Below are 24,553 nucleotides of genomic sequence, written 5' to 3'. Positions count from 1 at the left end.
ATGGTCCGGCACCGGTCAGGTCCGAGGTTGCCGGACTAGAGAGGTACAAAGATTATAAATTTTAGGCAAATAAATGCACTAAAATTATAGTGAGTGCAACTTGAACTCAATGCAAGAAGCAAGAGAAATTACATTCTCGACAACAATATTTTGTGTGAATTGGAGGAAGAGAACAATATAGAAATTCCTTGTTGAAAATTAATGTAGTCAGACAGTGTTCACCAGGGCTTGCTAAGGTGGTATGGACAGTAATCAGTAAATGGCAAGAGATCAGTAAAATTTGTATAATTTAAGGTTGATGGCAGGAAGACACCAAGGAAATGGAAAAGGCAATGAAAAGGTAGGGGGATGGACACCCAGGAAGCAGTGATGTACAGTTGTAGATAAAAGAGAATTCGGCAGGGAGGGAGGGAGGGTAGGGTTGTAGGTGGAGACTTGGCATCGTCAAGTCAGGGTGGCAATGAAAAATTAGTCAATTTTTGTGGTTATTTAGGTGAATTGAGTTTAGTTAATATAAGGTGCACCTGCCTTTTATTTTAATTATAAAAATCATTTTTTGGTGCTTTAAGAAAATTGCAGACAACCTCTATGCAACCCTGACAAGTCTCCAACTACCCCTACAATCCCATTCACCACCTTCCTCCTAGCCAAATTCTTTTTGTCCACAACTGTACAACAAGGCCATATGTACAGCTTCATTTAGTAACAGACTTTTACTGCAGTGACAGTAAATGTGCTTGCTCATGGCTCCCAGCCACTTAAAAAGAGAGCACGGTATACTACTAAAATAGCTACAGTATATATGTGTGTGTGTGTGTATGTATGTATGTATGTATGTATTTTACAAGGTTGTACAAAAACAGTATTCAATTTTTTTATTACTTTATTTCAATTATGTGGAATCAGTGGCCCCTTGAAAAGGCTAAGCAGGATCTTACAGCTGTGGTTTGTCATCCTTTTCATGGACTCCCAGTGTTGAATGTTAGTCATTCTGAAGAAAAAAATAAACGTGTAAATTAAATAACCCATCACAAGTGAATGAAATGCACAAAACAAAGAAATAAACAAACATTCAGACTCATTAAATCAGCTGTATTTACCAACATCGTGGTTTTCTGGATAAATTGATCATCATTACTGGCAAAGTTTAGCAAAATAGTTTATATGTGGAAAACTTACACTTGGTTGTCTTTGATCTGGACTTCCTGGCCGATTCTCTGCGTCTATAAAAAAATAAACGAGTCATTAAAAAATAATCAGTAAATTAACACACGCACACTTGGAGCAAACAATCAGACTCATTAAATCAGCTGTAATTACCAACATGGATTCTCTGGAAGAATTTATCATCATATTATATATAAAACAGCGTAACAAGTGTGGAGTTTAGATAAAAGATACTTACACAAATGGGACATGTGATTCCTTACTGTCCTTTGCTCTTGAAGTACTCATTGACAACATCATGGGCTTGGGTCTCCTTGCCATAATCCTGAAAAAATATATTAAATAAATAAATAAATAGATAAACAAATAAATAATAATAATAATAATAATAACACTTACAATGGGGTATTAAATCAGTAATCCTCACCCCCACCATTACAACCCCTTTCTCACTATACTGCACGGTGGCACCCCACCTCGCGCAGTCCACCACTACAACAAAATTCACCCCATAAGAGCCCGCACCGATAGATATAAGAACAGCACCATCCCATCTGTTGTTAAAATAATAAACTCCTGATTTATGTACTGTACACCCCTGTAAATGTATTGAACGCATATCATTATGTCCAATTCAAATGTAAGTTTGTATATTTTCAGCCACCGGCTGCAATTCTATTAATAAACCGTTAATTATTATTAAACCTCACCACAATACAGTACTATTTCATGTGTTCAACTATGGTATATTCCCCTTCCAAAACAGACCCAACACTGTTGCAACTTCAAAAAACCCAACATTAGCAGCACATCCCTCCCCAATATTTGCACGACAAGCTCTGGTCATTCATCCGCACAACACAGGGGCAGATCCAGGGGGGGGGGGAGAGGTTGGTTTCAGGACCCCCCTCCTTTTCAGAAGGAAATTTAATTACTTTTTCTTTAATGCAGTATTGTAAACAGGCATTTTTGTACAGTAAAAAGCTTTTACTATTGACCACAGGATCTCTCCTAATACTAAGTGTACATGCCTTCAAAATGCCCATGACACTAGTTAGATTAAAAAAAAGGGGGAGGGAGGAGTTACAGCGCCTCCCCAAAGCCGCCAGCTGGGTGGGCTCGCCATGTTCCCCCCACCCACACCTTCTGGGACCCCATTTTAATATTCCTGGATCCGCCCCTAAACACACCATAGTTTGCTGGACATCCAACCCTTCACTCCTAATATAGAATACCCTGTGTCTCATCCTCCCAAATGACTGGTCTTCATCTCATCCTCTGACCATCCATTCTACATTACAGTACATACTTTATAACCCTAGTAATGTACAGAAACAATGATAAAGCTGCAATCACGTGTTTTCCAAAGGGAAAAATTAAATAAAAATTCAAGATAATGAATATATAAAAAAGGATACATGATAAATAACTGTACTGCAACTCTATCTACCTCTGTTCCTCAAGGACACATCAATATAATATGAAATATGAATGGATGTACAAAGTGAGTACAAGAACAAAGTTTGTATTGAAATATTAAAAAAAAAAACTAAGAGCAAAAACCCATTTTTACAAGAGCTGAACACGACATCCTTAAAATAACAATTGTATGAAGAGTTTGAATTAGTGGCCAAGGAATGACAACAGGACAGTGGTTTCACTGAAGTCTAAACTGGAATGGAACTGTGAGAACAAATGTAGAACATTACAGAGAAGAATGTTACCAGAAGCCATAACAAAGATTCCAGGTAAAGCAAAAGTACTAGATGAGGGAATGAAAATATGACATGGTTGTACTTGAGTTAACACCAAAGAAGTATCAATTTAACCTACATTTGGGGAGAAACTCAATTGAAATATATAAAATAATTACACACCAGATACAATGCATCCAGCAATGCACTATCAAGATTAAACTAAATCAAGAAAATATATCTTGCATTCAATTATATTGCTAATGCAGGGATGTGATTTGGGGATGATTAAGCTGGGGGTCTGGGGAAACACCTACCCACGAAGATTTTACCATATTTAACTTACTTTCTCACATTCATACTCATTTTGTGAGCGCCTAATACTGTAATTAAAATACACAATACCAAAAATCAAACCTGTATGTTTATTGCAACAATATTTTTCATGCATACAGTCATAATAATTCCTTTACAAATTTTAGTTGTTCCTACAGGATAAACTTGAATTTGTTTAATATTTTTTATTGTACACCATTATTGGGAGAGGTAAGGTTTTTTGCACTGTATTGTGTGAGAATTCAAAATTTAATACTTGCCAAAAGGATTATGGCGCTAATGTACCATCAACTGGGGTTTCAATAGCATATGTAGTACAAAAATAAGTTTGTTCCATGATATATACAATCAAAATATTCAGTTGTCTTTCCCATGTAATATTAACTCATTTGGTTGTTTTCTTCTTAGTTTTAATTGCATCAGCTAGTTTTTTCAAGGAGAATAAACACTTCTGTTTTTGTTCCTGGAAGGCCTCTCTGCTCTTCCTTGATTTTTGAGTCATTTCCTCACACTGTTTTCTTTGATTCAAACAGTTTCTTTAATAACATTTGAGATATCTTCATTGAGGCTACAGACATCAGGTGATCATCAGTAACGTTTCCACAGCAACAGCACTGCCATAAGTACAATATATGTTTGCACAAACATGTATCTAACTGTAAAATTATCCAAACCTCCATTAGCAATGAGTGCATCATGTGATATTCAACCACTCAAAAATCACTTCACTCAATTTTCCAATTTCCACTCAGACAAGCCTGATCATGTGATTGAAATCCAAATGAACTGTGTGGCACAGTACTTCCAGTCAAAAAATATTAAATTCTTGAGATTGAATCCATAAAAATCTCTTAGAAATATCAAAATGTTTTCAATTTCTAAAATAAATAAAACCATGGTACAAATACTTTCCAAATTAATGAAATGAAAAATAACACTCACGACCACCAGACAAGTGGTAGAGTATCACCACCATCACTTTCTCCTATGTCTCTCCTTTTTGCCTGTTTCCTCTTTATGGAGTTGGTAGCAAACACTTCATGATTTGTCCACAACACACATGTACCACATAATCTACACTACAAAACATCTTCAGAACTGTCCATATTACACACCATAATGTACCACAAACAATACCTCATGAACTACTCTGTACTTCTTGACTTCCCTTGAATCTAGCTGGCTCCAGACGATTTTTGCTCCTTCCGTCAGATGTTTATAATAAAAAAATTCATCTCAATATTATCAAACCTTACCATAGCATAAAGTTAAGCATATGATGAGAGAAAATCACTAAATGGACAAGGCTAATTCATACAATTACCGAAGGCGAGCGTAGGTATTGCCAGTGATAAACCACGAATGTGTCCTGACTTCCCCTTCACTAAAACAGGACTAGTACGGTTGCGGTAGTACCGAGTCCAGACGGGTCGTCACGAGATACAAGAACCGTTCGTGTATCATGTGCCGTCCCTTAAATGGGTTGCAGGTAATCTCCAGCTATGAATGGTTTTATTTTGTAATAATTCAGATTACTGTTAAAAATTATGATGAACCTAAAAATGCCAAGAATACTTGTACCCATATTTTCATAAATAAAACTCAATCCGAAGGCTTAGGCCAAAATACCAAAATCTTGGGGAAATACCAAGCACTGGAGTCATATGACTTGACCTAATCACATTGAGAAAATGAGACACAGATGGCAGCTCCTACAAGCAAAGAAGGAAAACGTAGCGATCGAGGTGTTTTTTAAATTGTTAATCGGATTGTTTTGAATAATTGAAGGTGGAAGCTTATTCCACTCTCTAACAATGCCATTGTGAAAATATAGTTTGTCGAGTCTAATTGTACCTGTCGGCATCTTAGCTTCCTCCCATTACTTCTCCTACGAGTTATCTTCAGTACTGTATAAATTGTTTGTTTTGGTCAATGTTGGTGAACCCTTTGAATATTTTAAAACGTTCGATAAATCTACCCCAGAGTCGACGCTTCTTTAAAGAAAACAAGTCTAATTCCTACAACCTCTCTTCACAGGGTTTGTTGCTCTACACTGCATGGCTTCTAATTTCACAATATCAACAGATCTACACGATTCACATAAGTCGCCTAAAATGATGGGGGAAAAAATGGAAAAACAGAAATCACATCCCTGTTAAGCAGCCTGTAGAAACAAGAGAACAATTTTCAGCAAGAAAAGTGTTTTATAGTCCAGGAGTGAGAGTTAAACATTTTGGCCCATAGCACAAACAACAGAATCATTTCAAGCTATGATGAATTGTGGAATTATGGTATAACTTACTTCTAAAGCACAAGTGATAAGGGATTACTTATTTGAGCAGCCTTTACATCATAACCCAAAATCACTTATACTGTAGAAAATTTTATAAGATTTACATTTTACATTATTGCTAGAAATCCTGTATGACCCCACCAACAGAGCTGTCAACTGTATGTGCTGTGACCATTTTTCTAGGCCTCTTTTGAGATTTGGCTCCTTGACTAAGATCCTAAGAAAAGATATAATTTTTACAACTGGAAATGTAGCCATATATCCGAAAAAAAAATAACCAGTACTTACAGTGACAACAACACATGAGCAGCCAACGACCTTGCGAGCCTTTCCTTCGCGATCAATCTTGCACAGGCCAGCCCATTCTCCCAACATCTTGTTTGAGTCAACTTTCAGGAGTTTGATCTGGTGCTCCTGACAAAGGGCCTCGACCAGCTTGGAGTAGCCAGGCTCATCGCAGTTGTTTGCCAACAGGCACAGGAGAGCCTGACGTCTAATAAAGAGAAGACATTATTAATCCTGCTAATCTTCAGGTGTTCAGCTACAGCATCTAACTACTTCCATATTTTTCTCTTGTATCTTCCCTTTATTGCTCAACCTCAATTGATCATTAGGAAAGAGGATCTGTGGGAGCATTCTTGGGACGATCATTTATCTCCTTCCCTTGCACAGTCTACACCAACTGAGAGTAACTTGAATCAACAGTGCGACTCAGAGCCACCCTATGGCAAGACGCGTTTTGTGCAGGAAGTGAATCTTACGTGAACTAATCACATTAATTATAACTAATAAAATTAACCAAGATACAGCACTCTATTAATTGCAAATTGAGTAGTAAACCAGAGATAATCAGGAACGTAGAGAAATATTAAAATCATACTCATTTTTTAAACTGAAAATAATCAACTCCTGAACATTTATTATGCAAATAACCAAGAATCTACTTTAATTGTAATGGTTATACAGTAGTTTAAAAAATAATGGCAGAATACACTTGAACTTGAATAATTGTTCCTGCCATCAGCCAGTACAGTACTGGACCTAATTAGGGTAAACTCACTACTGTACTGTACTACTATTATACTGTACCATTTAATCTCTTAAAAAGACCACACACAATCAAATTCTATATTGTACAGTTTCCTCCCCCTTACTACCTAACAGAGCAGAGAAGATCCTCAAGTCCTAGCACATATAAAGAGGAATTTCCAACACATGGTGAAAAATTAAGTTTTTGCCAGGTAACACTTTATAAAGGGCCATTTAATGACAAAATTCATGTGATATTATGAATATCAACCTTACTGACACCACTGAAGTACAGTTGGCTCCACATAAATGTACCACAGCCTGGGAGTGTGTGAGGGCACAGGTACGAGATGTGACAACTCAGCGCCGTAGTCATGGGCGTAAAACCGTAGATTAGCCTGTTTGCAGTTCCCATAGTTCAGTCCTAGTCATAGCTACTCAACAATGCTGCATAACACTTATTACATATTACAGGGTTCATTTATTTGTTTCCCTACTTTCTTGTTTGTATCGTATCACAAACAGAGTAATTTCACTACTTCACGCCCATACATTGTCCTGATTACGGTGTTGCATTACCACATCTTACCCAAGCCCTCACACACTCCCAGGCTGTGGTATATTCATGTGCAGGTAACTGTACCTCACCCTTCAACCAATGTATTATGAGGCTTGTTCAGTCATTAGCGTAAAAACCCCAAGTACCGGATCAGTGAGTAACAATGTCCAAATAACGACATGAATCTTGGAATTTTTAAATTTAAATTTGAAAAAATATCTTGCAGGGTCGCCGTTATGGAGTGACGCAGTGTGGTCCCACATCACAACACAGTCTCAATGTACTCAAGTCTACATGTGGGTATTACTCAGTGCAGGCCTGTTCTCTCATAACATAAATAACACACATTGTGATAACATTGCCTAAGCAAGTATGCTCGGTGAAAGCCCCTAAGAGCAGAGTGCCTTATCATAAAGGATAAACTTAAAGTGCTCGCCATGGTCGACAATAAATGCTCTGTTCCCGAGATGATGCAGAAATTTTAAACTGAATACTGTACTGTATATTGAAAGCATATCGTAAGTGTGATCCACTTCATCTCCACTGAAAGTGGGTCCCACACACACCTGCATAATCTTCACTATGTAACACACATCAAGAGCTCAGCTGTGGCCTTGAAATGGCTATATATGTTGCCACGGATTAATGTAATGAAACTGCAAAAGTTGAGGGAAAATCATTTCAGTATTCTAATGTGACTGAGAAATAAAGGAAATATCATATAAAATTATAAAACAAAAATAAAGAGCATTGGTATTCTGTGAGAGGTGAATGTGTGTATGGATGTGTCATGTTCTCCCTCATGTGACATGGCATAAACACCATAGCAGCCAAGCGTCTCTCAAGTTAGCGGCTGAATTCTCTACTCTTGGTGTCACCCATAACATGATTCAAGGACAGGAACATTTTTTTTGCATATAAAAGAATTTGTTTGCTATTGTACTGTATTTTAAGATGTGCTATATATTGTTTTAATTATTTTTTATAGCAATTTTTGCTCAGTTTTGATGTAAGATACAGAATAACGAAAACAATGTCCCCCAAATGTAAAAATACATAATACACATTTTAAAACACCTTTTTTTGTGGGAAACAATACTTCTAAGCAGTACAGTATCAAGTTTATTTAATCATATTAGAATATATTCTACTTACAGGAAACTGTATGTGGTTGGTGCTAAAGGTGATTAGTTACAAATTTCTGCTTATTTGGTTGTCGGTTAGCCACAATTTGAGATCAATTTACAGCAGCACCTTCATATGACATGTAAATAAAATTTATTATGAAAATGTATATTTAATAAATAAAAATCCACAAATACCCCAGAGCTTGATCACCAATGCTCTCAATAAATAGTTGCTCTTCAGCTTGGTTTTCATAGTGACTCTTCTGACAATGATAGGATAGACACTTTCTGGTCTTTTATGGTACTATTGTACCACCATTCAACAGTAAATGGTAGAATAAACAAAAATATTATTAAAAAAAAAGAAAAATACGGCATTGCCATTTACCAATCTTTTCACTACACATTGGACACAGCGAACAGCTGATACAACATCCCCTCCCCCGACAGATAATTGTGTGTGTTAATCCCGTGCATATATGAAATGTTTATTCCCATTATGCTTTAGACCTTATGATATTGTTTTCTTGCACATTCAGTACGAAACATTGTGTGCGCATGTATCAGTACAAAAAAAAAAAAAAGTGAATACACTGTATCTACCCAAAATTATTTGTTGAAAAATAACCTTACTGTACTACAGTGGTCCCTCAATTAACAAACAGTTAAATTAACGAAATTTCGGTTAACGAATTAGCTCCCATACGGATTTTCAGTTCCATTAATGAACAAAGCTTCGATTAACGACAGCTGATCGGCTAGTCCACCAATACAGTAATTGTTTCTATGTTTACATTAGTTTCAATTGGAGTAAATATCAAGAAAGTTGGTCTCTTGAATATTTTTGCATTTTTTTATATTAAAATTATTGGACATTCTGAAATTTAGTTAACAAATTGATAATATACAGTGCAGAAATTATCATGAAACATGAAAAGCAATGCACTCTAACGAATATGGCATGCCATCATCGACTGCCTCTACAATCAACTGTTTGATATGTAAACAAAGCTGCCGGGAATACAACATACACACCTCAAAGTAAGTTAAAATACAGTATTCTATTGTTTTTTATTTATTATTGTACAGTATACTGTACAGTACAGTACTGTATTTAGTTTATATTTAATGTTTTATTAATTCTATTACCAGTATACAGTACTTTGTACGAATACTTTTTCTGTGAGTTGGAACCAATTACCCAATATCCCATTGAAATAATATTCAGTTAACGAAATTTTTGGTTAACAACCGACTTTGTGGAACCAATTGTATAGCTCACAGGTCAACCTAGTAGGGAGAGGACTAGAGGGATGTGGCTAGTGATGAGTTCTAACTTCCCAACATAACACCAGAAATGTAAGCAGATACAATTAAAACAAGTTTTTAATTTTCATTAATTGCTAATATATAAGCACAGAATTGTTGTCACAAACTAGCCTACTCTGCACTACAATACACTGCTTAGTATCTGTGTTCAGCACAGGATTCTCTCATATACAGTGGGGTATGCTATAACGAATGGATTCTACTACGAATATTCCTATAACGAACGGTTTTACCTATAAAATTGAGAATGATATAACGAACGAAACTCCTACAACGAACATTTTTTTTTTACTAATTTATTGTTTTTTTATTACAAGTATTAATGATATTCGTTATTTCAGGGGTTTAGATGCATATTTATGCACTTTTTTTTACAATTTTTACAATTTTATATTATATTTTACAGTGTTAAGTGGTTGTATTTGGGGGCCTGGAACAGATTAATCCTATAATGAACGAATGCTATAACGAACAAGGTTCTAGAACCAATTAGATTCGTTATAGCATACCCACTGTACCTGTCAGCAACTCTAACATTTTCCGATGCTTAAAAAAAAAAAGTTTTCATTCATATACCAAAATGATGGATTTTTTCTTCTTACATTATTAGCAAATTTTCAGAAAACAATTTTATGTAAATCAAAGACTCCTGTACAGTACTACCTTTACATTCAGAGAACTGTGATAATAGTACAGTGACCCCTCGTTTAACGAACTGCCTTCCATAAGGATCTTCAATTTGGTTAACGAACAAAAATTCGGTTAACAAATTTCTTACGAACCGACCTCGACATATTTTCGCTTGCACTGACCGGGCAACCAGCTTTAGTATCAGTCTGCCAATACAATAATCGGTTCTAGGGCTTAAATTCCTTACTATTTTAGTAAATATGAAGAAGTTTATACTATTCAATAATTTTAAAAGTTTAATATTCAATTTTTTAGTCATTTTAACAATTATTGAACATAATTGAAGGTAAAGTGACTAGTTTAATGCGCGGCATCCAGCCTCTTAACACAGCAAACAGGCGTTAGTCTCTCTCTGTTTTCACTGGAGGTAACATCTTGCTTGAGACTCTTCAACTAAACGCTTTTTTTCTGTGTTTCCAAGCAAATTATTGGTCATTTTGAAATATATTTTACATATTGACAAAATATAATGCAGTGCAGTGTTGATTTAAAGAAAATAATCTTGAATTACACCGAGAGGTAAAATTTTATGGGTGAAATGGCACCATGGGGTGACTTCTCTTCCACCCCAATGCCTTCTCTTCTTCCTTCTCCTCCACCCCCCATTCTAAATCCCATCATCATCATCATCATCCAGGAGCCTTCTACATACACACCTCAAAGTAAGTGAACTTTTCTACCATTTTTGTTGAATTTAGGAAATTTTCGGTGAGCTGCAACCAATTACCCAAAAACCCATTGAAACAATGGTTTCGGTTAACGAACTTTTTGGTTTACGAACGACCTTCTGGAACGGATTGAGTTCGTTAACCGAGGGGTCACTGTACATTGGTCTCTCGGTTAACGAACACAATTCGTTCCAGAAGGTAGTTCGTTAACCGAATCCATTGTTTCAATGGGATATTGGGTAATTGGTTCCAGCTCACAGAAAAATACATACAAAGTAAAAAAAAATGCAGTAAAGTACACTTACTTTGAGGTGTGTATGTAGAAGGTTCCTGGTTGATGATGATGATGGGAATTAGAAGTGGGGGTGGAGGAGAAGGGAGAAGAGAAGGAAGTGGTATGGAGGAGAAATCACCTTTCTTTGGACCCATGCTTGATGCGTCATTTCCCCAATAAAATCTTAAGTTCACTAGGTGTAATTCAAGATTATTTTCTTTAAGTCAACACTGTACTGCGCCATACATTATCAATATGTTAACTAAAGCTCAGAATGACCAATAATTTCAATGAAAAATGCAAAAATATTCAAGACACCAACAAAATGGCTGCTCTCTCGACAGAAAACAAAGCCAGACTGAACCTTTAATGCATATAATATTATCAATATGTTAAATATATGTTAAAATGACTAATAATCTTAATATAAAACATCAAAAAATATTTAAGAGATTAACTTTCTTGATATTTACTCCACTGGAAATGAATTTAAACATAGAACAGATTACTGAATTGGCAGACTGGGACATCATCTGACCAGCTGATGCTCACAACAAAATGTGATTTCCAAAAGGATTTCGCTAATCAAATTTTTGTTCGTTAACCGAATTGAAGATTCTTATGGAAGGTAATTCGTTAACCGAGGGACCACTGTACTGTACACTGATTACACAACTTAATACACGATACAGTACTAGGCTACTAAACATTATGTAGTACTGTACTGCACAGTATTTACACTTTGACGGGCTGACGGCAAATCCAAAAAACTAATGTGAGTGTTCCGATAAAAATACCGTATATACTCGTCTATAACCCCCCCTCGTTTATAGGTCGACCCTGATTTTTTGACCAAGAAATTGTTAATTTATGATATTCCTCGTTTATAGTTCGACCCAAGTTTTTGAGGGTAATGGAACAACAAAACCTTCAGTAAAAACACTGAAACACCGAGTGCCGAAGGCAAATTGTTTACCATTTATTATTACGACACTTTACACTGAAACACGAGTAGTTTTAACAAAAATATTGTATATCTCCACTCAAGTATTTATTCAAGTCAACTAGGAGGAAATATTATTGTAATAACAGTTTTTTTAACTGAAAACCATTCGAAAAGTGATTACGGTAACATCTTTTGAACGAAAAAGCGAAAGTCATTGTTTTCGTCACGATTTTATCCCACTTTCCACCGTAATACGTACGTCATTTTAGCAAAAATATTACATTTCCGTGAATGTATTATATCAAGCACAATACGAATAGAATATCATTGTAGTATAACAGTATTTTAAAGGAAAACTATTAAAAAAACGAGTAACATCTCAAGAACACCGGAAGCTTAGGTAAAGCCTTTTGTTTTCGTCATGTATTTTATCCTATTTTACATTGAAATACATCACGTTTCAGCAAAACTACTATTTATTTCCGAGAATATATTCATTCAGGCACAGTTTAGGTAAAATATACATGTGATGTAACAGTTTTTTAACTGAAAACGATTCGAAAAACACGTGAACCGTCTAGCTGATACGCAATAGCTGGTGGTGCGTCATGCATCGTTGTAAACAATACGAGGTTGAAGTGGATTACCGGGTATTATATTAAGTGTGAAATATCGAAAAGGTTTTTATTACCGGTATTTTTTGTAGATCAATGAGTATTGTGATACCATATATGATATGATAAGTTAGCCTGTGCTAAGAACTTCAACATGGACTACTGAGAGCATGTTGTAAGGTAATTTAGCCTGTTGTAATTTGGTGAGCTTCATCTGCTGAAGGAACTGCACAACTTTTCATTACTAATTGGTACATATTTTACGTTTCCATTGTTTACTGGCAATAAATGGTAAATATTTTTCATGTCTGAAGCTAAAAGTTGCTCCTCGCCCTTCCCATCATGCACGGGGTCAACCTAACAAAACTATTACGCATGTAGAGGTCGACCCCCAATTTTTTGCCTAAAAATTTGGTCTTAAAAACTCAAACTACACACGAGTATATACGGTATTGTTTTTGACTTCCAAAAATCTATTTATTGCTTAATTGACATGGTTCAAGTCTCAAAATGCTTACCATTATCTTCCCATTCTCGCCACACAACTGTGGCGAATGTGAGGTGTTGCGATAACTGCTGTGGGCCTGCATCATCAGTGTGTTCCAAGGATATAAAAGTACAGATGCTACCTCCTCTTTCATGCAATTCACTCTTATTTTTGTATATTGGTGTTATGATTCAAATTTTTTTTTGTATAATAGTATTGTAAAACAATAATTTGTGAAGAATTACACATTTAAAAAATGAAATATGATAGAAAATAAGGCCAATAAAAAAAACAAATGCAAACATATAATGCAAATGTCATGAGCTGAGCACACCCTGCCCACCTTGAGTGTTTAAAGGCTACACATTATATAAATTATATTTCATGTTATTTTATTCAACACCCAATTTCTAAGTCTGTTGTCAGGCTCCATGATGATCCAGAAGCTGACACTTACATCAACAGGTCTGACCTCAGATACCATTCTGATAAAGATGGATGTTTACCATTACTTACTTGTCGAGAGCCTTGACTGCTTCATGAAGTCCACGAGCAAGACCATCAGCCATAAGGGCCTGTTTGAGCACTTCCTGGACAGCAGTGTTCAAGTCCATGGGGCCACCGACGGCCACGGGAACGCTAACGTCTCTGGAAAGAACATAATTCCACACATTCTAATTACTTAAACAAATTTGTTACACGACTCTAAACAAACAACAGGTGCACTACTTTATCGGACAATATATACAATATTAGTTTACAATCTCTCTGGGTGTCATAAATCAAAATTAACTAAGGTTTAACTAATTCAGGCTACAGTACAGGTGTTAACATTTGAGTTGTTACATTGTACTGTCCATCTTCCCAGATCAATGAAAAATAATAATGAGGAAAAAAATTATTAACTGATAAAAACAAAAAACTCACCCTTCCACATCAGACATGCTGAACTATTGGACGTCCTCCTGTAAAGATAAGACAAATTGTAAGCAAAAGTGAGCAATGATATTGTCTCGACCTCCTACACCTGACAGTACCGAACTTCACCAACATAATTTACAGTAATATCTCTGTAAGCCGGACTCCTTCAAACCCAAAACTTTCTGATAGCCGGAATTGAAGTTTTCTTGGAAAAATGTTTCCAAAGCCGGAATAGTCCAGAAAATTCCAGATTTGGGAAAGATCTTCCGAGGTGCACATTTTCCGGAAAATACCGAAAATTTTCCCAATACCCTGTACCAGGAAAATTCCAGGTTTGATAAATGATGTAATGGGCAATTTTATCAAATTCCCGGAAAATGTGCCCGATTTTCATCTCCCAAAGCTGGAAAAACTCCCCCACCCCCAGAATTTTTCGGGTACTGAGAGAATGTTCATGGAATTTTCTAGAAAATGTGCCCCTCGGAAAATCGTCCTTAAAGCCAGACTTTTCAGGAAAATTCCAGCTTTGGGAAAGATTTTCCAAGAATTTCAATTCCGAGTACGTATCGGAAAGTTCCAAATGAGAGGGATTCTGGCTAATGGAGATATTAATATTTTATTGCTATAAAAGTCAATAATTTTTCAGTACAATATTTGACTCTAATCCACAAATAAAATTATTAGACCCCATGTTAAACATTCTTATTGCAAAAGAACACAAAAAAGGGATAATATACAGTAACTGTAAACGGTAAACAGTATTCCACGAATCTTAGTTAATAAAATAATCTGGTTCTTATAGTATTGTAAGAAAACACAGGTAATACTGTTTTCTTTCTCAATTATTAACACCAGGTTCATTAGATACTGCATAAGGTAATAATTGGCTACTCTAGTGCACCTAAACCATCTATTTTTTACAAATAACATTTAAGATATTTTCCTTAACTCAAGAAAACATCACACAAGGTTGGGGAATTGTAAATTTTGTATCAGGAGGTCCCCGACTTACAAACATCCAACTTACGAACGCCCGCCGATACAAACGGTGTTGAACTTGAAATTTACATTACAGTACAGTACCTGTATTTTATTTACCTGTTGACTTATTTTTTTACTTTCATTTACTGGATTTTGACATTCTATTTCTTCTTTTGTCTTAAAAAAAACGAATTTTTACTGGTACTATCAGAAATTATTTTTTTGTGTATTTAGTACTGTAGATTATGAACATCGTTTCTTGTTGAAATGAGCCATTGTTGGGCATTTTTTTTATTCCTTGTATATATTGGGGAAATTGGGATAAAAACATTTTTTTCCGTATAAAATTATTTCTTCACCTACATAGCACAAACATTACAGTAGGGCCGGGATATATCAAGAATTTTTAATATCGCGAATACCAAAATCATTGTCATTTTCCAATATATAGCGATAAATTTATTTATTTTGCGAGGGAAATCGGGCAGGAAATATTTCAACTGTACCGCCATGGAAAACAAATGCGTTACTTGCTCACCAAAGGCACCACCGTGGCTGCTCACCCACACACTCACGCTCACCCGCTCAGTCTTTCTGAATGAGTGATGAGTAAGCAGCCGACTCTGCTGCAGATTACGACTTCTAAGGTGTGTGTAATGGGTTGCTAGTAATGTGAAAAGTGAAGTGAAGGGAATGGAAAAAATTTAATACTGTAACTAATATTTTTGGTTTGTTTATGTAGGTGTGGGATTGTCAAGTGAGGGTGGCAGTGCGGCGTCAGCTGCCAAGTCTGGTGTTCCCGAGTCAGGCGTTCCTTAATATTGAAACAGCCTGTTGTTCCTGAGTCTAGTGTTCATTGGTGCTTTAGTTAATAAGAAAATAAACTCGTCAAGTCATGTTTACTCACCTTTATTGACCTCAACAACCTAACCCTATTTCCCCATTGATTACATGTACGTACATAATTACAGTATATATCGCGGATAGTATATAGCGAACATCGTTGGGCCCAATCTCGCGATGTATCCTGATCATAATGTACTGCCATATGATCAGTCTCACCATATTTTACCCAGTAATTTCCCTCATCTTTTATACCCTGCCCACTACAAGTAATTTATGATCATAGTTAGATAATAAAAACTACACATTTAAAATTAAAGGAAAAAGTTGCATAATTTTTATTACTATCATCCAAACAACTCCTGTGGAAAATATGAACAAATTCTATAAACTCCTTCGGGCGCTTAAGTCTCCTCCACTGAAAGATGGCAAATGAAATTCAACACCAGCAAGTGCAGCGTACTTAATATTGGAAGAACAAATACTGACAATGTATACAGCCTTAATACTGACAATGTATACAGCCTTAACAACATCAACCTAGAGAAGTCGACTTGTCAAAGAGACCTAGGGGTACTTGTAAGCCCGGACCTACAGCCTAGAAAACAGTGCGTTAATGTCCGAAATAAGGCAAACAGAGTATTGGATTTTATATCTAGAAGTGTAAGTAATAAGAGTGCAGAGGTCTTATTGCAACTATATCTTGCGCTAGTCAGGCCGCACCTCGATTATGAGGTTCAGTTCTGGTGCCCTTATTATAGAATGGATATCAATTCACTAGAGTCGGTGCAGCGAAGAATGACGAAAATGATTCCGGGACTTAGAAACCTTCCATATCAGGATAGGTTAAAGAAACTTAACTTGCATTCCCTAGAAAGACGAAGAGTGCGGGGAGATATGATAGAAGTATTTAAGTGGGTGAAAGGAATCAATAAAGGGGATATAGATAAAGTTCTTATAATACCCGAGCAGGATAGGACTCGGAGCAACGGATTTAAGTTGGATAAGTTTAGGTTTAGGAGGGAGATAGGAAGGAACTGGTTCACAAATAGGGTGGTGGACGAGTGGAACAAGCTTAGCAACTTTGTAGTAAGTACTGGAACTCTGGAAAGTTTCAAAAGGAGGCTAGATAGATTCATGGATGATAGAGAGTGGTAGTAACTCTCGACAGGAGCTGCCATGCACAGGCCAACCGGCCTATTGCAGACTCCTTATTTTCTTATGTTCTTATGTACCAGACTTTCTATGTACAGTATGTTAAGGTCACAGGTATACAAATACAGTATATAACAATACCTGTAGATAAAAGCGTAAAATAACATTGGATGAAATTCCATTAACGATACAAGCAGGAAATTGCAAATGACAAAACAAAACCAGCCAATCCTCAACCTTATTTGCTGTTCCTCAAGGTAAGGAAGATGTTCAGTACAGTATTTGTTAGGCTGTGGATATTTGTCCAGTTGTCAGTTAGGTATCACTTTAGTTTCAGTCATCTGGGTAATCTTTGGAATTTAGGTTAAGTTAGATATAGTTCCTGGGGTTAGGTTATATTAGGTTACATCGTTAGGTTTGGATATATATAAATACAGGGATGACCGAAACTAAAATGTTACTGTCAGTTAGGAAGATTTTATTTGACATACCAGGAGTTGAAAGAAATGGACAGAACTTGGTGGAAACATTATTTACAATCTATTAAAAATATAAATGGGAACGAGAAAGTAAATGTGTGGGCAGAGTTGGAAATGGACCAAGTTGGAGGTACACCAAGCAAAGAGCCAGCACCAAGAGTTGTTTGATGATGTTCAATTCCTCCACAGGAAGACTGTGATCACAGACAACTCTACTTGTACCACAGAAAACATGGTGAACGTTGTACATTTCTCTATGAAACCTCTAATTAAAGTTACCTAAATTACAGTTCCAAAAGTGAGCGAGAGTTACTATCGGGGACAGAAATCCTTTCCTTTTACATAGTGGATATTTTGCCATGGCCGGCTAAGTTCCTACCAATGCTATTTTACTATGAAAGCACTTTAATTGGCCAAGTACTTTTGTTTTAGTATGACGGGGGATCCACCCCCTGCCCAGTGGTTTACAGTGAATTCGCTCCTCATGAGTTCGGCCCACCTCCATGAGCCGAACTTGCCAATTTACAAATAGGCCATTATCAGTAAAGAACGAAAGATATAAATAACATTGTAAAATTAAAATTGTTTTATTTGCACATTAATACAATATCCTGGTTAAAAAGGTAGTAAAACTTGCAAAGTCTATTGCAATATTACAGTAAATGTTGTGGTATTCATATATTAGCTAGTCATAACAAAACTAAAAAACAAATACTGTAGTAGGACCTTATACCCGTATATAGTCACCATGCACCCTGGTAGGGCCATATACACGGGAGCATGCTCTCAAAAGTTGCATGGCACCTTTGTGTCCCCTTCCTAAGTGTTCCCAATATTTCTGTAGTTGACACTGCAGTTTCCTATAAGTTTTCTTCTAATTTGCTTAATTTTTTTCAGCAATCAAGGTGACCTGAAGTGACAAATTTAGATTCCTCAAAAAGGTTAATAAGCAAGTACAGTATAGGGTAAGGTCAGGTTTACCACGGGTGTGGACTAGTTGGTGCCAACCCTCAACATCCTTGTTAGTGCACACATTTTCCTTATACTGTACAGTGATATCCCCATTAGTCAGACAATTGGTGCAGAGCACTTCCGAGAATGAGAGATTTCCGGGTAACGAGAAGACTCTCTCAAAGCCGGAAATAAATCCCTCATCCCCGGAATTTTCAGAGTGATGGAAAAATGTTCTCGGAAGTTCCAGAACTTGCCCATTACATTATCTCTCGAACCCTCATCCACAAAATTTTCCAGTAAACGGGAAAAAAAATTATCGGAATTTCCAGAAAATGCGCCTGATCTTCATCTCTCAAACCCGGGAAAAATCACCCATCCCCAGAATTTTCCGGGTATTGGGAAAATTTGCCCCTCAGAAAATTTTGTGAATTAAGTACCATGCTGTATTTGAAAGTGGATTTTAAGTGAAGAAAGGGTGATTGTCTGTTGTGACAAGTTATATTTTTGTTATTCTTGTTTATAAAATTTTAGAAAAATGTTAATTTCACATCAGTGTAATTTTTATTTTGTGTCGATCAGTGTGAAGAGGATAAAAGTAAAGTAAAAGTAAATGCATTGATATTTACAGATGATGAGTGGGCAGTGAACGTCAGCCATGTTAAGAGTGTTGGGGAGTGTTAACTTCTGAGTGTCACCATAAAGTACCAAGGTTATGTAGTTCAATGTTTTACAGCTATTTGGGACAATACCACTTATTTGAGTTATTTGTTGTGCGAATTCAATAGAAAGAGTTCTAGTTCTTATTTGATGTCAACTTTTTTTTACTATTGAATTACCGATATAACACAAGTTGTGTATTTTATATATTTTGGTGAATTTTCCATCTTGTATTGGTATTTCTCTCGCTGTTATTAATATGTTTTCGTAATGTTTAGACAATTCTTAGACCTTTTTCTTCTGTGATATTTCCGCCGAAAATTAAGGATAACCGAGATATTAATTTTTCAATATTATTAGATTTGGTCAGTCACAAGTGTCGCCATTTGTTGTTTACGTCTCACAGAGAAGGTCTGACCGCCCATCACGTAGTGCTCCTTACCTCCGTGTTGACTTCTTAAGCATCTACAGCGCATGTGCGTGAGAGGGGGGTGATTTCTTATTGGCTACAGCGATAGAAGACTTGTAATTGGCTTATAATCGGGCAAGAGTTTTTTGTCTTAGCCAATGAAAAATGCGTGGGTGCGTGGGGAGCAGTGGTTTGATTTTTCAGTACCAGAATAACCAGATATGGCTGAACAGGTGGAAAGAGCTGTGCCAACATTGTGATGAGAGATTATTTTACATCAATTGCAGATATTCATCAGAAAAATAGATAGGTTAGGTTTGGTTTGTTTGTTGTTTGTTTTTTATTTATGTGATTTACTTGATAAAAAAAATATATTGTGATTTCCTGCAGATATTCATCTCAAATTCGTTCAAAACTCATCAAGTACCATAGGAAAAACATATTTCTAATATCAAAAGAAAGACTGGTGCCAGATGTAAACAAATCAAGGCGACACTTGACTGAGGAAACCTAATAATATTGAAAAATTAATATCTCGGTTACCCTTACTTTCCAGAGGAAATATCATAGAAGAAAAGTCTTAATTGTCTAAACATTACGAAATACATTAAAACAGCGAGAGAAAGGCCAGTGCAAGACTATAAATTGACCGGTATGTTTATAGCTACACAACGATCGACTCAAGAAATACAATCAAATGCCGCCAGATTCACGGTCAAATATAGTTCTCACGTTGTTCGCCTGTAATGCACAATTAGCCACCTCCCTATTTGTGAACCAGTTCCTTCCTATCTCCCTCCTAAACCTAAAGAGCTTAGTATGTTTAACATGTCCTTAAAAACATGTGTAGTACCAGAATCCTGGAGGATAGCGAATGTAATACCGATTTTCAAGAAGGGGGATAGATCACTATCCTCTAACTGCCGCCCAATCAGTCTAACATCAATAGTAGGCAAATTACTGGAAGCAATCATTTCAAACTCTATTCGAAATCACCTGGAGAAGCACCGATTGATCAATGATTCCCAGCATGGCTTCACAAGCGGACGTTCTTGCCTAACTAATCTATTAACATTCTTTTCATCAGTTTTCGAATCATCGGTCGAGGGGCACAATTATGATGTGGTATATCTCGACTTTAGCAAAGCCTTCGACAGAGTCCCACGAAAGACTAATTAGAAAGGTAGAAGCTCATGGCATCAAAGGTGACATCCTTAAATGGATTAGGGCGTGGTTACAGGACAGGAAACAGCGAGTGAGCATTAATGGCACTAAGTCCCATTGGAGCAACGTCACAAGTGGAGTTCCCCAAGGCTCAGTACTTGGACCATTATTGTTTATGATATACATAAACGACATAGATATCGGCATAGACAGCAACATAAGTAAATTTGCTGATGACACTAAAATAGGACGTGTTATCAAATCTGACGAGGACTCGGCAAAACTACAGGAAGATCTAAACAAATTTTTCGAATGGTCTGAAAAATGGCAGATGAAATTCAACGTGGACAAATGTAAAGTACTCAGTATAGGAGATGTAAACAGGGAAACCAGATACCAGATGAACAACGATGCCATAGAGAAATCCGACTGCGAGAGAGGTTTAGGAGTAATGATAAGTAGGAACCTTAAGCCAAGTAAACATACAAAGGAGTGTTAGATACAAGACTAGCGAGGTCATCCTAAGACTGTATCTTGCGCTTGTGAGACCACACCTGAATTACGCAGTTCAGTTCTGGTCACCGTATTACAGAATGGATATAGAATCCTTGGAAAGAATTCAGAGGATAATGACAAGACTAATCCCAGGCATTAGGAACCTTGAGTATAGACAGGTTAAAGCATCTTAATTTGCACTCCCTTGAGAGCGTAGGCGAGGCGACCTGATAAGAGGTGTATAAGTGGAAGGCAGGGCTAAACAAAGGGACATTACAAAGGTACTCAAATTATCCAACCAGGGCGAACTTCGTAACAATGGTTTTAAATTAGACAAATTTAGATTTAGGCGTGAAATAGGTAAACACTGGTTTGGAAACAGAGTAGTGGATGAATGGAACAAGTTACCAAATATCATCATTAACTCGAATACGCTGAATTGCTTCAAACATAGGTTGGATGCTCATATGAGCAATAGGGGTTGGGTGTAAACGGGACTGCCCAGTATGGGCCAATAGGCCCGCTGCAGTTTCCTCCATTTTTGTTCTTATGTAAACTTATCCAAATTAAATCCGTTGCTACGAGTCCTATCCTGCTCAGATATTATAAGAACTTTATCTATATCCCCTTTACTGATTCCTTTCACCCACTTAAATACTTCTATCATATCTCCCCACACTCTTCGTCTTTCTAGGGAATGCAAGTTTAGTTTCTTTAATCTGTCTTGATAGGGAAGGTTTCTAAGTCCCGAAATCATTTTCATCATTCTTCGCTGCACCGACTCCAGTGAATCGATATCCATTCTATAATAAAGGCACCAGAACTGGACAGCATAATCGAGGTGCGGCCTGACTAGTGCAAGATATAGTTGCAATAAGAGCTGATGGAGCTGATTGCGAGTTTTGGGGAAAAAAACGAAGAAACTACAGCATTTTCTCGATCGCATGGTGTTCTTCCAACTTAAGTAAAGTGTGCTAAGAGCAAGACTGAATGTAAATATCGCAAAGACCGTATGTGGCGTTGTGTAAGAATCTCAGAATCCAAAGACAAACAAGAACCAGGACAATAAGGCTAAGAAATAGGTGATCATATGGTGAGTCGGTTAGGTTAGGTTTTGTTTTTCTAGTGTTTTTTGGTGTATTTTGCCATGATTTTTTTTTTCGGAAAAGTCCAACAGAAAAAAATCGATAAAAAAACTGACTAATTTCCGCCCGAAATGAAGGACATATTCGGTCCAAACACACACAAATACACTAGAAAAATATGTTATACTTTCTAACAGAGTGCGGGGAGATATGATAGAAGTATTTAAGTGGGTTAAAAGAATCAATAAATAAAGTTCTTATAATATCCGAGCAGGATAGGACTCGTAGCAACGGATTTAAGTTGGATAAATTTAGGTTTAGGAGGGAAGATAGGAAGGAACTGGTTCACAAATAGGGTGGTGGACGAGTGGAACAAGCTTAGCAACTTTGTAGTAAGTACTGGAACGCTGGAAAGTGTTTAAAGGAGGCTAGATAGATTCATGGATGATCGAGAGTGGTAGTAACTCTCGACAGGAGCTGCCATGCACAGGCCAACCGGCCTATTGCAGACTCCTTATTTTCTTATGTACCTTAAAAATACTGGACAAAAAGCCACCATCAATTTCTACAATAATTATGCAACTGTTATATTATACAGCTGGCAGCGTCAACATTACCCCCAGTCTAGCACCACTACCATATGATGAACCCTGAGATAATTATACTTTCAAATCGCCATATATTAAGCGGATGCATTTTTTCTTCGTTACCTCAATTGGTTAACACATAACTTACAAATTTAACCAAACCCCAAAAGTTTAATATGACAATACAAAATGCTTCCCCACCACTCATTAATTTTCTTATTTCTCTAATATCCTTTTAACAAAAACATTATTTAAACATCTCACAAGCATCTATGATAATTAATGCACCTTTTATAACTTATGAAACTTTAAAATACCCTACGATAAGACCGATGACCACAGATAAATAAGGTACTCACGATCGTCAACGTTCACAACAACACGCTTAACTCATGAGGGCCGAGGCGAGGGTGACGGAGGCCGAGGTAAACACCGGACCCGACAGGTGAGGTGTGAGGTGCGCACCACACACACCCACACGAGTTAGGTTGATGCATAATTATATATATACAGTATACATTTTTTTCAGTAAAATCGTCATAAAGTACTCGGTCATATTGGTTCATCATGTATAGAGACACTGCAATTACACAATGTAATATGTAACAGTATACAGTGCAGGCACATAATGCATACACGATCTAAAAAGTATATGTGCACATTGGGTCCGATGATTTCCTAAACGGAACCTAACCACCAGTAGTATGCACCACGCTCGGAAGTTTGTTGACAGGCAATTACTGCAGGGCGACGCCTGATACAGCGTTCACGACGATAATCATACATAATGCGATTAAGCATGAAAGCTCTTGCTAGTATTGCCCTGACTGTAAAGTCAAAGTAAACAAGGCGATTGCAAACCATAGGGGAATGAGATTCCTAGGGACGGAAATAGATGAAACTGGATCCTTGTGTAAGGGGGGGATATACTGTAGTACTGTAGTGGATTCCTTCCCTACAAACGCTGTTTGTCGCTGACGAGCGCCGCCTTACACGACTGAGGTCAACTATTAAGCCACGCCTCCCCCCCGCTATATAAGACCTGACTTCGTGGTGACCTACCTCTTTCTACCTACACCAACCAGCAAGCAACACCTCCTGCCTGGCGGCCCTCGCTCCTGCCGGCGACCATGGCGACCCACAAGCTGGTTGGTCCTCCTCTGAGCACCCTCACCAACCAGCTCTCTCTACTCAACGCTTGTAACCATGGTGCCTTCCCAGCACCAACCTGCATTGTACATCCAATACAACATGTATACAGAGAGCACATTGTGAGTTTCCTTTCTCCATCCCATCCTGAGTGTGAACCAACATCTCGTACCTCACAAATGGTGACCCCCGGAGATTCTCACTCACACAGGATGGAGGAGAAACATCTCACATAACCCCACAAATGGTGACCCCCGGAGATTCGCACTCACACAGGATGGAGGAGAAACCGGTCACTCTCCCAGTCTTCAAGCAACATGGAAGACTGGCTTTTCCACACAAAGACAGCTCTCATCGGCTCTACAGCTACTGTCTTTACACCGCAGGTTAGACACCCTAGAGCACCACTCCTTCTCTAAGCAGACACCAGCTCCTCTTCCTGCCCCAAGCACCACGTCCTA

At 37.2% G+C, this 24,553-nt stretch overlaps 1 protein-coding gene across 1 annotated transcript; it reads right to left on the bottom strand.

Moving 5' to 3' along the window:
* Positions 1–865: 865 nt before the first annotated feature.
* LOC121861544 (40S ribosomal protein S12-like) lies at positions 866–23,405 on the bottom strand. The gene is made up of 7 exons (XM_042359395.1): positions 23,303–23,405; positions 14,141–14,178; positions 13,730–13,861; positions 5,779–5,983; positions 1,406–1,492; positions 1,180–1,223; positions 866–991 (listed from the first exon to the last, which is right to left on the bottom strand). Exons 2-5 carry the CDS (start codon positions 14,155–14,157, stop codon positions 1,427–1,429), a joined length of 420 nt encoding a protein of 139 aa, XP_042215329.1. The 5' UTR covers positions 14,158–14,178; positions 23,303–23,405; the 3' UTR covers positions 866–991; positions 1,180–1,223; positions 1,406–1,426.
* Positions 23,406–24,553: the final 1,148 nt, after the last annotated feature.

The sequence above is a fragment of the Homarus americanus genome, unplaced genomic scaffold (assembly GCF_018991925.1).
Source record: "Homarus americanus isolate GMGI-L3 unplaced genomic scaffold, GMGI_Hamer_2.0 scaffold24260, whole genome shotgun sequence".
Lineage (NCBI taxonomy): Eukaryota > Metazoa > Arthropoda > Malacostraca > Decapoda > Nephropidae > Homarus > Homarus americanus.
Note: the sequence above shows the minus strand (reverse complement) of the source record. Positions and strands in the feature narration are given on the sequence as shown.